The sequence below is a fragment of the Ornithorhynchus anatinus genome, chromosome 17, assembly GCF_004115215.2.
Source record: "Ornithorhynchus anatinus isolate Pmale09 chromosome 17, mOrnAna1.pri.v4, whole genome shotgun sequence".
Taxonomy (NCBI): domain Eukaryota; kingdom Metazoa; phylum Chordata; class Mammalia; order Monotremata; family Ornithorhynchidae; genus Ornithorhynchus; species Ornithorhynchus anatinus.
The window spans coordinates 1,946,908-1,960,844 of record NC_041744.1 but is presented as its reverse complement, the minus strand read 5'-3'; the positions used below and the strand labels follow the sequence as shown (position 1 = coordinate 1,960,844).

Below are 13,937 nucleotides of genomic sequence, written 5' to 3'. Positions count from 1 at the left end.
CCCTCCCCGGCCGCGCCCAACGGCGCCTGCGCGGGAGCCCCCCGGACTACAACTCCCAGCCGCCCCCGCGCGCCCCGCTCCCGGCAGCCCCCGCGGCGCGCCGATGGACAGGGAGGCCGCGGGCGGCTGCGGCTGCAGGGGCGTGCGGAGCTGCTTGCTGTGCGAGCGCCCGGGGACACCCCCGAAGGACCTTCCCGACCAGGTGGTCGGGCACGGGGGGGACGGGGGCAAGGGGGGAGCCACTCACCCGCGGCCTGGGCCTCTTCCTAGACCGTAAGCCCGGCAGAGGGCAGGGACCGTCTCTACCTGTTGCCCATTTGTCCATTCCCAGCGCTTAGGACGGTGCTCTGCACATAGCGCTCAATAAATACTACTGCATGAATGGTTATGGTGGGATTTGCTCAGCGCCTACTGTGACCGGGAGCGGTGTGGCTACTGAATACTATTGAATGAGTGACCTCTGGCCCCCGAGCCGCACTGCTCCCGGTCACAGTAGGCGCTGAGCAAATCCCACCATAATTATTCATGCCGTAGTATTTATTGAGCGCTTCCTATGGGCAGAGCACCGTCCTAAGCGCTCGGAATGGACGAGTCGGCAGCAGATCGAGACGGTCCCTGCCCTCTGACGGGCTCACGGTCTAATCGAGGTCGGGGGTTCTAATCCCCGCCCTGCCACTGCTAATGATGATGATAATGTTGGTATTTGTTAAGCGCTTGCCATGTGCGGAGCGCTGTTCTAAGCGCTGGGGTAATAATAATAATGTTGGTTTTTGTTAAGCGCTCACCATGTGCAGAGCTCTGTGCGAAGCGCCGGGGTCTCAGGGTTGGCCCACGTGGGGGTCACAGTCTTCGGCCCCATTTTACGGATGAGGTAATAATAATAATGTTGGTGTTCGTTAAGCGCTTACGATGGGCAGAGCGCTGTGCTCAGCGCTGGGGTGATAATAATAATGTTGGTATTTGTTAAGCGCTCACCGTGTGCGGAGCACTGTTCTAAGCGCTGGGGGAGATGCAGAGTCGTCAGGTTGGCCCACGTGGGGCTCAAAGTCTTCGTACCCATTTTACGGACGAGGTCACTGAGGCCCAGAGAAGTGACTCCCCCACAGTCACACAGCTGACAAGTGGCCGAGCAGGGATTCGAACCCCTGACCTCTGACTCTCAAGCCCGGGCTCTTTCCACGGAGCCACGCTGCTTCTCAGCTGGGTGATCCTGGGCAAGTCGCTTCTCTGGGCCTCGGTGAACTCATCTGTAAAATGGGGATGAAGACCGTGAGCCCCACGGGGGACAACCTGATGACCCTGTATCTACCCCAGCGCTTAGTACAGTGCTCGGCCCATAGTAAGCGCTTAACAAAAACCATCCTCGTCATCATATGTGCCAAGCCCTGGGGTAGATACTAGGTAATGTGGGGACCCCGGCTGGGGCAGGAGCCGTTGCCCGATCCGGTGATCTCGTCTCTACCCCGGCGCTTAGCCCAGTGCCTAGCTCAGAAGGGCTCTGAATAAACACCCGCCTCTGCCCCGTGACAGGGAAGAGAAACCTCTGTGCAAATCCGGAGGGGCCCTGCCCCCGACCCCGGGGTGTCTGGTGTCACCGCCTGCCCGCACCCCTCCTGACCCTGGCTCTTGCCCCCGCAGACGGTAGCCCGTTTCGTCTACTGCCCCGAGACCGGACTGGCCCAGGGTGCGGAAGCCACCGAGGTGCAGGGCCGGGCCTTCCCCTTCCCCGGGGTGACCCTCCTGGAGGACTTCGTGAGCGCCGAGGAGGAGGCCCGCATGGTGCGGCTCATGGACCGGGACCCCTGGAAGCCGTCCCAGTCCGGCCGGAGGAAGCAGGTGAGAGGGAGAGAGACGAAGAGCGGGGTCTGTGCCCACCCCTACCCTCCCCCCGCTATTCAGAGCTGGCCCGGGAGACCCCCTCGGTGGGCGGGCGGGGGAGCTGACCGTCCTCTCCGCCCGGCAGGACTACGGCCCCAAGGTCAACTTCCGGAAGCGGAAGCTGAAAGTGGGCGCCTTCGACGGGCTGCCCGCCTTCAGCCGCGAGGTGGTGCGGCGGATGCAGGAGTCGTGCCCGGTCCTGGCGGGCTTCGCCCCCGTGGAACAGTGCAACCTGGACTACGACCCCGCCCGCGGCGCCGCCATCGACCCCCACCTGGACGACGCCTGGCTCTGGGGCGAGCGTCTGGTCAGCCTCAGCCTGCTGGCCCCCACCGTGCTCACCCTGACGTGGGCCGGGGGCCCGGGCGGCCCCGAGGACCTCCTGCCCCGCCCCCGCCCCGTGGAGGTGGCCGTGGGGCTGCCCCGCCGCTCGCTGCTGGTCCTGCACGGCCCGGCCCGCCACCGGTGGCGTCACGGCATCCGGCGCCGCCACGTCCGGGCCCGCCGCGTCTGCGCCACCTTCCGCGAGCTGTCGGCCGAGTTCGGGCCGGGCGGGGCGCGGGCCCCCCTGGGCCGGGCCCTGCTGGAGATCGCCCTGACCTTCCGCGGGAAGCCGGTCTGACGGGAGAAAGGAGGGACGGATGGACGAACGGGCGGGCCCGAGCCGGGGGGGGGGGGGGGGCCGGAGCGGGGTGCGGGGTGAGGGCCCGCCTGGCTCGGGGGGCCGGGCCGGGTGTCCCGGGACCAGGGCACCGACGGACGGTGAGAGTCGGCGGGAACCTGCTACCCGTGGCCGGGGCGATGCGGGGAGAGGGACGGGGCCTGTCTGGCCCGGGGGCTCGGTGACCCGCGGAGAGCGTGACGGGGCGGAAGCTCCCCCGACGCTCGGCTCCCGGGAGCCCGGCCCTGCCCACAACGGAGCCTCGCCGCCCGCTCCGGGACCTCCTGTGCTGCACTCTCCAGCGCTTAGTACAGTGTTCCGCACACCGTAACCGTTCAATAAATACAATTGAATGAACGAATGCGCTGCTACAGCTGCTCCTGGCCCCCGGGGCCCAGCCCACACCCTCCCAGCAGGGGCTTTCCCGTCCCTGTGCTCTGCTGCCTGGCTAGGTGTCAGGGGTGGCTTGGCTGGGGGACAAGGGGACACACAAGCTCACGTGCACAAACGGGTGTGTGCTGCTCCACCCAAGCAGGCTGGGAGCCACGGGGCAGTTGTTCTGTGAGGTACGGGTCCTGCTCAAGGCCGTGCTCCCCAGAAGTCCCCGAAATCCTAATTTGGGCCAAAAAACTCCCACTCCCCGACAGGTCATCCCAGTTCTGGTGGTGCAGGCCGAGGGCCGGGCCCCTCCGCGGGCTGCGGGGTCCGGCCTCTCCCGCTCGCACGGCAACACTCCCCTCGGGCCGCCGCCCTCCCAGCTGCAGCTCTCCCGCACCGAGGCAGCCCCGTCGCGGCCTCCGCTCCGGCAACGGCTCCCCTCCGCCCACGGCCGTCGGTGACCGGTGGATCCCCTAGCCCCCGCGAGGCCGGCTCCAAAACCGGTTTTCCGGGTCTGAACGGCTCGAGGCCACACGTCCTGCCGACGGGCTTGCGGCCGGGCAGAATTCCATAGAAGAGCACGATCCTGGACCTGCTTCCACACGCATGGGACACGTCCCGTACCCTCTCCCTACCTGTACCTCAGAGTCCCTCTCCCCCACTGGAATGGACCCTTGCGGAAGGCGTGGGTCTCGTCTACTTTCGCTGTCTCCCGAGTGCGGGAGGCGCTCAGTAGACACCGCTTTTGGACTGACACCGCTGGAAGAGGGGCCCCGGCGGACCTCATCCCTTCGCCCGACCGGTTGGCCCCCGGACCGGAGCCTCGGCTGGGGGGATCGGTAGCCCGGAGGGCCAGGCCCTCCCTGGGGCACCCATCCAGGGGGAGAGGAAGAAGGGGAGGTGAATCCTGCCGCCGCCCCATCCTCAATCGCGCCTCCGGACCGGGGTCAAAGGTCGGGCGGTTCCGGGCCACTCAGAGGCAACCCACGGTGGGCGGGAGTCCCTCGAGGCTACCGGCGAGAGACCGCGCCGGCCGGGGTCCCTCCCTCCCCTCCCACGGCGAGACAGAGGACGGAGGGACGACGGCGGCGGCCGCGGGCGGACCAGGTTTATTCCCCTCACACCACCTGCAGGCCGCGGTCGTGGCCGTCCAGCTGCACCTTGAGCTTGTGCAGCTCCTCGATCTCGCGGTTGTGCCTCTCGGTCTTGTGCCGCACCAGCGAGCGGTAGAAGTGGACGGTGAACACGACGAAGATGAGCCCCACGGGCACCATGATGATGGTGGAGACCAGCGCGGCCCGCCAGCCGGCGTGGGCCCCGGCCCCCGGCCCCCGGCCCCCGGCGTCCACCGGCAGGAACTTGATCCAGCACAGGAGGACCACCTCGGCCAGGAAGAGGAGGATGCCCAGGACGGTGGAGAAGCCCCAGGCCAGCTCGATGTAGGGGTGCATGCGCTCGTGGGGGGACTCGCTGATGGAGTTGAGGTTGTGGATGTTGCTGACGGCCTCCACGTTGGGCAGGATGCAGGTGCTGATGAGGAGGGCGAACAGGTGCACGGCCACCAGCACCGTGGTGCAGGCGCTGAAGGCCACCAGCAGCGTCTGCGGGTACCGGTACTGCATCTCCAGCTGCACCTCCACCATGGCCACCTGCCGGGCACAGCGCACACGGACCCCCGCCCGCTGCCCCCTCCGGCCCGGCCCGCCGGAGGAGCCCCGGCCGACCCCCGCCCCGTGGACCTGGGAGACCGGGGCGGGGCTGGGGCCCTGACGCCCGGGAGATCCTTGTCCGCCGGGGGACAGAATGCTAGACCCACGTGGGGCCCCCCGGAGCTCACCTGGCCCACCCCCCGCCTCCGGGCTCCAGCCAGAGGAAACCGTCCCTACGGTGGGGAGTGGGAAATGGTTGGGGGGGGCGGGGGGGCCTCCGCCGGACCCGGACGTCCAAACTCCTCCCAGCCCACCTGGCTACCCCTAACCCTCCAAGCCAAGCGGCCCCACTCGCTGGACTGAGGCCCGACCCTCAACCCTTAACCCTCAACCATTAACAAATTCATTTGTTAATGAATTGTACATCGCCTCGATTCTATTTAGTTGCCGTCGTTTTGACGAGATGCTCTTCCCCTCGACTCTATTTATCGCCATCGTTCTCGTCCGTCCGTCTCCCCCGATTAGACCGTGAGCCCGTCAAACGGCGGGGACCGTCTCTATCTGTTGCCGACTTGTTCATTCCAAGCGCTTAGTACAGTGCTCTGCACGTAGTAAGCGCTCAATAAATACTATTGAATGAATGAATGAATCAACCCTCTGGTGATTCGGCCCGGTCGACTGCGGGAGGGAGCCACCTCGGGCTCACCCCCTCCCCTAGCCTGGAAACTCCCCCGGGCTTCGCCTCCGGCTGACCCCGCTCGCCCCCTCGAAGCCCTTCCACCGACCGAGCTCCTCCGGGAAGCCTGCCCGGATTAATCGCTCTTCTGATGTCTCTCCCTCTAGACCGTGAGCTCCTTGTGGGCGGGGACCGTGTCTCCCGGCTCTGTTGCGTTGGACTGTGCTGCGCGCACGGGAGGCACTCAACCGATTCCATCGATGGGTCGGCTGACTCCTCCCTCCCGACCACGACCCGTAGCCCTCCCGTCCACGTCAACTTCCGTCCCCCGGAGGGTTTGGCCTTGACTCATCGTCTTATCCGTGCCTCCTGTCTCCTCCGCCGCCGGTCAGTTGCTCTGTGTCCTCCACCCCTGGTCCGGAGCCCGTCTCCCCGGCAATCTGGACTCCCCGAATGGTCTCTAACCGGCCGCAGCCCCTTGGAAACCCCGAGTCCACGAGGAACACTCCGGGCTGAAGCACGTGGCCGGGGCCGTCCCCGCGGGGGGCCCGCCGACCGGCCGCGTCTCCCTGCGTAACCTCGGCCAGACTCCCTCCCCCTTCACATCTGACAGACCGTCGCTCTCCCCACCAAAGCCTCCCTAGTCAGTCGCGTTTTGGGAGCGCTCGCTGTGTTCAGAACACTGTACTAGACGCTTGGGAAGTATAATACAACAATAAACGGTGACATTCCCTGCCCACAGAGAGCTTGGAGTCCACATCCATAATTCTTCTTAACGTCTGTCTCCCCATCTAGAGGGTAAGCTCCTTGTCGGCAGGGAATGCGTCTATCAGCTCTGTCGAATCGTACTCTCCCAAGCACTTAGTAAAACACTCCTCTCGCCCCGTTGCCGCTTCCGCACTGTCCCTCCTCCCCCCTCCCTCTCCTTCCCTTCCTTCGAAGCCCATATCATTCGCCTCTACCACCCCCTCCAGTTACTTGTCGCCGTCATCTACCGCCCTCCCGGTCCCACCTCCGACTTCTTCGACCACCTTGACCCCTTTCTCACCTTCCTTCTCTCCTTCTCTCTGCCCACTCTGATCCTCGGAGACTTCGACATCCATACGGATGTACCCGACGACTCCTCTGCCGCCCGCCTGCTATCCCTCCTCGACTCTGCCGACCTCCTCCTCCACCGTACCGCGCCCACTCACCGACTCGGTCACACCCTCGATCTCGTCATCTCCTACCGCTGCACTATCTCCTCCCTCACCGACTCTGAAATCCCTCTCTCTGACCATAACCTTCTCACCTGCCTCATCTCTCACACTCCCTCCCCCTGCAAATCTTCGCTACTGCCCCACAGAGACCTCCGCTCTCTCGATCCCATCCGTCTTTCCAATAGCATCTCTCCTCACCTCGCCGCCCTGTCCTCTGTTCCCACTCTCGACGATCGGGTCTCCGCTCTCGACTCCACCCTCTCTACTCATCTCGACTCTCTCGCCCCCCTTTCCCTCCGCCGCTCTCGCTCCACTAACCCACGGCCCCGGATCACCTCTTCCGTCCGCCTCCTACGCTCCTATGCTCGAGCTGCCGAGCGCCGCTGGCGAAAGTCCAAGCACCGAGCCGACCTCACACACTTCAAATTTATCCTTTCCTGCCTTAACTCTGCCCTCTCCTCCGCCAGGCAAAGCTTCTTCTCCTCCCTCATCGACCCCCATGCCCGTCACCCCCGCCGATTGTTCTGGACCTTTAACTCTCTCCTTAGGCCCCCTGTTCCCCCCCTTCTCCCATCTCTCACCCCCAATGATCTGGCCACCTATTTCCTCACTAAAATCAACACGATCAGGTCTGAGCTCCCCAAAGTCACCCCTCCGCCTCTCCCCTCCCCCCCACCGACCCCCTCCCCTACTTTCCCATCCTTCCCTGCAGTATCCTCAGAGGAGATCTCCTCCCTCCTCGCAAGTGCCACCCCCTCCACCTGCGCCTCGGACCCCATTCCCTCTCACCTTCTTAAAACCATCGCCCCTGCCCTCCTACCTTCCTTAACTTCTATTTTTAACCACTCGATCTCCAAGGGCTCCTTCCCCTCTGCCTTCAAACATGCCCACGTCTCCCCCATCCTAAAAAAACCCGCTCTCGACCCCACTTCCCCCTCCAGTTATCGCCCTATCTCCCTATTACCCTTCCTTTCCAAAATCCTAGAACGAGTCGTCTACGATCGATGCTTAGAATTCCTTAACTCCCATTCTCTCCTAGACCCCCTCCGATCTGGCTTCCGTCCCCTCCGCTCTACCGAGACTGCTCTCTCTAAGGTCACCCGTGACCTCCTTCTCGCCAAATCCAATGGCTCCTACTCCATTCTGATCCTCCTTGACCTCTCTGCTGCCTTTGACACTGTCGACCATCCCCTCCTCCTCCATACCTTATCTCACCTTGGCTTCACGGACTCCGTCCTCTCCCGGTTCTCCTCTCGCCTCTCTGGCCGGTCATTCTCGGTCTCCTTCGCCGGCGCCTCCTCCCCCTCCCATCCTTTAACTGTTGGAGTTCCTCAAGGGTCAGTTCTTGGCCCTCTTCTGTTCTCCATTTACACTCACTCCCTCGGTGAACTCATCCGCTCTCACGGCTTCGACTACCATCTCTACGCAGATGACACGCAGATCTACATCTCCGCCCCTGTCCTCTCCCGCTCCCTTCGGGCTCGCATCTCCTCCCGCCTCCGGGACGTCTCCGCCTGGATGTCGGCCCGCCACCTAAAACTCAACGTGAGCGAGACTGAGCTCCTCATCTTCCCTCCCAAACCCGGTCCTCTCCCAGACTTCTCTATCACCGTGGATGGCACGACCGTCCTTCCCGTCTCTCGGGCCCGCGATCTCGGTGTCATCCTCGACTCGTCTCTCTCGTTCGCCCCACGCGTCCTATCCGTTACCGAGACCTGCCGGTTTCACCTCTACGATATCGCCGAGATCCGCCCTCTCCTCTCCACCCAGACGGCTACCTTACCGTTACGGGCTCTCGTTATATCCCGGCTAGACTACCGTGTCGGCCTTCTCTCTGACCTCCCTTCCTCCTCTCTCGCCCCGCTCCGGTCTATTCTTCACTCCGCCGCCCGGCTCATCTTCCCGCAGAAACGATCTGGGCATGTCACTCCCCTTCTTAAACACCTCCAGTGGTTGCCTATCGACCTCTTCTCCAAACAAAAACTCCTCACTCTAGACTTCGAGGCTCTCCGTCACCTCGCCCCTTCCTACCTCTCCTCCCTTCTCTCTTTCTACCGCCCACCCCGCACGCTCTGCTCCTCCGCCGCCCACCTCCTCGCCGTCCCTCGGTCTCGCCCATCCCGCCGTCGACCCCCGGGTCGCGTCCTCCCGCGGTCCCGGAACGCCCTCCCTCCTCACCTCCGCCAAACTGATTCTCTTTCCCTCTTCGAAACCCTACTTAAAACTCACCTCCTCCGAGAGGCGTTCCCAGACTGAGCTCCTCTTCTCCCTCTACTCCCTCTGCCATCCCCCCTTTACCTCTCCGCAGCTTAACCCTCTTTTTCCCCTTTTCCCTCTGCTCCTCCACCTCTCCCTTCCCATCCCCGCGGCACCGTACTCGTCCGCTCGACTGTATATATTTTCGTCACCCTATTTATTTTGTTAATGAATTGTACATCGCCTCGATTCTATTTAGTTGCCATCGGTTTTTACGAGATGTTCTTCCCCTCGACTCTATTTATCGCCATCGTTCTCGTCTGTCCGTCTCCCCCGATTAGACTGTAAGCCCGTCAAACGGCAGGGACCGTCTCTATCTGTTGCCGACTTGTTCATCCCAAGCGCTTAGTACAGTGCTCTGCACATAGTAAGCGCTCAATAAATACTATTGAATGAATGAATAAAGCGCTCTGCATACGGTAAGCATTCAGGAAATACCATCAGTTGATTGTTTGAGCCGAATGGACTAGGGGAAAAGGCACGGGCCTGGGAGGCGGAGGACCTGGGTCGTGATCCCGGATCTGCCACTTGCCTGCTGGGTGACCTTAAGCAAGTCGCTTGACTTCTCCTCCACTTCCTCGTCTGTAAAATGGGGATTCGGTACCTGTTTTTCCCGCCCTTGGGCATGAGCCCCTTGTCGGGCAGAGATAGGGTCTGACCTGGTTATCTTGGGTCCACCCCAGTGATCAGCACAGTGCTTGACACCTAGTGAGCACTTACCAGAGACCCCCGTGATTATCATTATCTCCTACTTTAAGCACCCTGCCCAAACCCCCGCTCACGGCGCCTTGCCCTCGGCAGGTGCCCGGGAGCCCGCGCCCCTTTACGCGGGCGCCCGCCGGACCTCGCCGCCGGAGAGGGAGACGTCGGCAGACTCACCATGGCAAACCCAGACAGCAAGGCGGAAGTCCTGCTGGAGGCTTTGAGCTTGGCTCTGCTCAGGTAGAGTTTCCTCCACGACAGGGCCTGGACCGAGTGGTGATTGGACGTGACGAGCTCCAGGTAACTGCGGCGCACCCAGTCTCGGTAGTCCATGCCCTTGTGGCCCGGCTCGGAGCAGGCGGGCGTGGCCGGGTCCCCGGGCACGTTCAGCTCCGCGCTCATGATGGTCGCCACCTTAGGGGAGAGGATGGGGAGAGGAAGAGACAGAGAGAGAGCTTCAGAGGGTGGAGAGAGAGGGAGAGTAGTGCTAGACCAGAAGCTCCTCGGTGGCAGGGGTCAGGTCTTCAGACCTGAACGCCTAGTACGGTGCCCCTCACCCAGCGGGTGCCCCCAAATACCATCAACGGACAGGGCGCCCACCCTGGGCACAGGCTCCGCGCTCCTCTGAGAGGACGGGCTGGAAGACGGGTGAGACGCCAGAGCCCGCTGCTCCCCAGACTGAGGAGGAGCTCAATCCGGAAGGGAGGAGTCAAACTGGACCCAGACGGGGCACCGTTCAGGAGCCGGGGACTGGGCCCAGACTGGACTGTGCCATCTCCCACTCCGGCCCGGCACCCAGTGCCCTCCCTGGGCAGCGGCGGGGATATGCAGATTCCGGAGGGCGAGGGGACTGACCGACTTGGGCTGGAGCGGGTCCATCTCCCGGCTCTAAACCACGACGGGAACCCGCCTGTCCCGGTCCCCCCGCCGGACTGACCCACTGCTGGACCCCTCCTGTCTCTGCCCCGGCCCGGAAACTAGACCACCGCGGCACAGGCCGGGCCACGGCAGACCAGCTGGGCCCGAACGGACTGACCGCATCGCCGGCCCCGGATGCGAACACCACCGGATGCGGGTTTTAATAGGCTTCCCCCCCCGCCGAGTCGGTCCCACGGAGGCCGCTCCACTTCGAGGATGGGAGACCCGAGGGAGGCGCCCCAGTTAGCCGCGCCGGAACGTGAGGTGGTACGCGGCTCCCCGGCCCAGCTCTCCGCGGGGGGCCAGCGAGTGCGGATCTGGGGCGCGGCCTGTCCCCGCCGGTCGGCCCCGGTGTCCGGGACCCGGCGGGGAAAGGCCGAATGCAAGCGCCGGGCACCGGGGCAGCTCGAGCGAGCGCTAATTAATCTGGGGAGCGGGGCCTCAAGGTCGCGGGCACCTTGCGGTCACTTGGGTCCGAGCTATTAACTTTTCATTTCCACTGGCGGAGCCTTCAAGGAAAGACCAGACCGCTTAGGGTGACCGCCGGCGGACGGAGGTCTCCGGACCCACTGACCGGGATGCTTCCCGCCCCCTCGCTCTTCCTCGGAAGCCTCTTTGATTATTTTCAAGCAGATCTGGGGAGGTCGGGGGGGGGGGGGATAAGGACCCCTTGGAACTCTCAGGGAGGGAAAAAGCACGCGTCCATCCCCGATCTTTTTTCAGGTCGCCTCCTGGAAGTCCCCCGGTCCCTTTCTAAGGGTGTTTCTAGACCCTCAGGGTGTCAATCCACAGTATTTGCCGAGCCCCTGCTGTGTGCAGGGCGCTGTAGTGAGCGCTTGGAAGAGTACCATAGAGTTAATAGACACGGTCCCCGCCCTCGAGCTCGCCCCCACAGTTCAGACTTCTGCCCTCTCCTCCTCTCCCCATTCTTTGGCTGCCTTCCGTTCCCGAATGCCTGCGGCTTGTAGGAAGGGAGAGGAAATGGGAGGACTGGGGGAGAGCCGGGGAGAGGAAGGGAGAGAGAAGGGAGAGAGAAGGAGATGATCGGAGGTGAGGAGGAAGACTTGGGAGAAGTTTTTCTCAAGGATCTGGGCCCTGGCCGTTCTGTCAAAAACTTCCGGGCCTTTGAGTCCCGAGGACCCCAAAAAGTCACCCAACCAAGTCGGGTCGCCTGTTCCCAGACCCTTCCACCCATTTGGTGAGAGAGACCCCTCCGCCTCAGCCCGCACTCTTGCAGCCGGGCACCGTCCACCCGGCCGCCCCGGGCTCCTGTCCAGGCAGGGCCACCCGAGACCCTGGAGACTCGGCCAGCTTGCTGGTAAGTGCTCCGCTTCCGACTGGGAAACCACCTCCTTCAGCACATCTAATCCATTAACGCCCTCGTTCCCGGCCCGGGGAGCCAGAGGGCACACTATGGTGCCCGGAACCCCACGCCGTTCTTGGGGTGGGTGTGTGGAGGAGGGAGGTCCACCACCACCTACCCTGGCATCTTTTTTAAACTTCCGACTGCATCCAGGAAATCTAGTCCTGGGCTAGGAGCAGGTGAGAAGTGGAGGGGATGTGTGGGAAGAGTCGGGGGTGCCTGAGAAGGGGCGAGGTGGGGGGGGGGGGGGATTGGGGGAAAGAAGGGGGGCGTCCTATGGTCCCCGATCCCTTTCTGTTCAACTGGACTCTCTGGAAGGGGGAGGAGATGGGTCGATCAGGAGGAGGAAAGGAAGAGGGGTGAAAAGGGAGACGGGGGAGATGGAAGAGAGAAGGAAAAGAGGATGGGGGAGAGAAAGACAAGAGGATGGAAGAAGGGAAAGGAGATAGGAGAGAGAAGGAATAGGGGGTGGGGAGGGAAGGAAAAGGGGATGGGAGAGAGAAGGAAAGGGGATGGGAGAAGGAAAGGGGGATGGGAGAGAGAAGGAAAGGGGATGGGAGAGAAGGAAAAGGGGATGGGAGAGAAGGAAAAGGGGATGAGAGCGAGAAGCAAAGGGGATGGGAGAGAGAAGGAGAAGGGGATGAGAGTGAGAAGGAAAGGGGATGGGAGAGAGAAGGAAAAGGGGATGGGAGAGAGAAGGAGAAGGGGATGGGAGAGAGAAGGAAAAGGGATGGGAGAGAGAAGGAAAAGGGATGGGAGAGAGAAGGAAAGGGGATGGGAGAGAGAAGGAGAAGGGGATGGGAGAGAGAAGGAGAAGGGGATGGGAGAGAGAAGGAGAAGGGGATGGGAGAGAGAAGGAAAAAGGGGTGGGAGGGAGAAGGGGATGGGAGAGAGAAGGAAAAGGGGGTGGGAGATAGAAGGAGAAGGGGATGGGAGAGAGAAGGAAAAGGGGGTGGGAGAGAAGGTAAAGGGGATGGAAGGGAGAAGAAAAAGGGGATGGGGAGAGGAGGAAAAGAGGATGGAAGAGAGAAGGTAAAGGGGAAGGGGAGAGGGAAAGAAGGTAAAGGGGAGGGGGAAGGAAGGAAAGGCAGAAGGGACGGGGCGGTGAAGAAGGAAAGGTCCGGCGCCCCCGGGGAGCGGTCCCTGCCCGGGCCCGGCTTGCCCCTCCCCCCGTTTCCGGGGTCCCCGGGACTCACCGGTGGCCGCCGGGCGACCCGACCCGGCCCGGCCCGGCCCGAGGGGCGCTGCCGGCCTGTCGGACAGGCCCAGGAGGCCCAGGCGGAGCGGGAGGGGCGGCGGGAGGAGGAGGGGCGGGAGGAGGGGGCGGGGGGAGGAGGAGGAGGCTGGCGCCGGGGTCCCCCCTCCTCCCGCCGCTGCCAAGGCAACGCCGACCTGCCGTCACGTGGGGAGGGGGGGCGGGGACCTCGCATCACGTGGGGCCGCCCCGCTCGGGGGGGAGATGCCCACCCCCCCCTTCTATCCCACACACCCCCGGCCCGTGACCCTTCCCCCCGGGTGGCCTCGGGCCGCGTCCCCCCTCGGGAAGGCCCGGCCCTCCATCATCAACCCCCGTGGGGGGCAGAGACGACGATGCCAACGGCAGCCGGACGGCCGGGGCCGCTTTGAGGGACCCCGGGCACTAGGCTCCGCCTCGCGAAACGCTCCCCTTTCCGACGTGACCGGGCCGAAACGCTCCTTCGTCGGGCCCGGTCCATCGACGGCAAGAGCCGTCTCCCTCCTCCACCCCGGGACGATGGGCGCAACGCCCACGGCGAGGCCCGTCTGACTCTGATCAGGATAACGGGGGTATTTGTTAAGCGCTCACTCTGCGCAGAGCGCTGGGGGAGAGCCGGGGTCATCGGGTTGTCCCACTTGAGGCTCCCGGTCTTCATCCCAGTAATAATGTTGGTATTTGTGAAGCGCTTACTCTGTGCCGAGCACTGTTCTAAGCGCTGGGTTTGATACAGGTCATCAGGTCGCCCCCCCCCCCGTGAGGCTCACACATCAGTTCCCCATTTTCCAGCTGAGGGAACTGAGGCCCGGAGAATGATAATGTTGGTATTTGTTAAGCGCTTACTAGGTGCCGAGCACCGTTCTAAGCGCTGGGGTAGACACAGGGGAATCAGGTCGTCCCACGTGGGGCTCCCAGTCTTCATCCCCATTTTCCAGCTGAGGGAACTGAGGCACCGAGAAGCGAAGTGACTCGCCCGCGGTCACACAGCTGACGAGTGACCGAGCCGGGATTCGAACCCGTGAC

At 63.5% G+C, this 13,937-nt stretch overlaps 2 protein-coding genes across 5 annotated transcripts; one reads left to right on the top strand and one right to left on the bottom strand.

Moving 5' to 3' along the window:
* Nucleotides 1–100: 100 nt before the first annotated feature.
* ALKBH4 (alkB homolog 4, lysine demethylase) lies at nt 101–2,545 on the top strand. Its single transcript, XM_029082384.2, has 3 exons — nt 101–202; nt 1,639–1,836; nt 1,964–2,545. The coding sequence occupies exons 1-3, from the start codon at nt 104–106 to the stop codon at nt 2,498–2,500; spliced, it is 834 nt and encodes a 277-aa protein (XP_028938217.1). The 5' UTR covers nt 101–103; the 3' UTR covers nt 2,501–2,545.
* A 1,454-nt stretch (nt 2,546–3,999) lies between these two features.
* On the bottom strand, nt 4,000–12,971 carry ORAI2 (ORAI calcium release-activated calcium modulator 2). 4 transcript variants are annotated; one of them, XM_029081615.2, is made up of 3 exons: nt 12,877–12,971; nt 9,577–9,813; nt 4,000–4,566 (listed from the first exon to the last, which is right to left on the bottom strand). In XM_029081615.2, the coding sequence occupies exons 2-3, from the start codon at nt 9,799–9,801 to the stop codon at nt 4,036–4,038; spliced, it is 756 nt and encodes a 251-aa protein (XP_028937448.1). In that variant the 5' UTR covers nt 9,802–9,813; nt 12,877–12,971; the 3' UTR covers nt 4,000–4,035. The 4 variants fall into 4 exon arrangements, with proteins under 4 accessions (XP_028937448.1, XP_028937449.1, XP_028937450.2 ...); XM_029081616.2 differs by lacking the exon at nt 12,877–12,971 and adding an exon at nt 10,436–10,519; XM_029081617.2 differs by lacking the exon at nt 12,877–12,971 and adding an exon at nt 10,255–10,274 and having other exon boundaries at nt 4,000–4,518.
* Between the last annotated feature and the right edge of the window lie 966 nt (nt 12,972–13,937).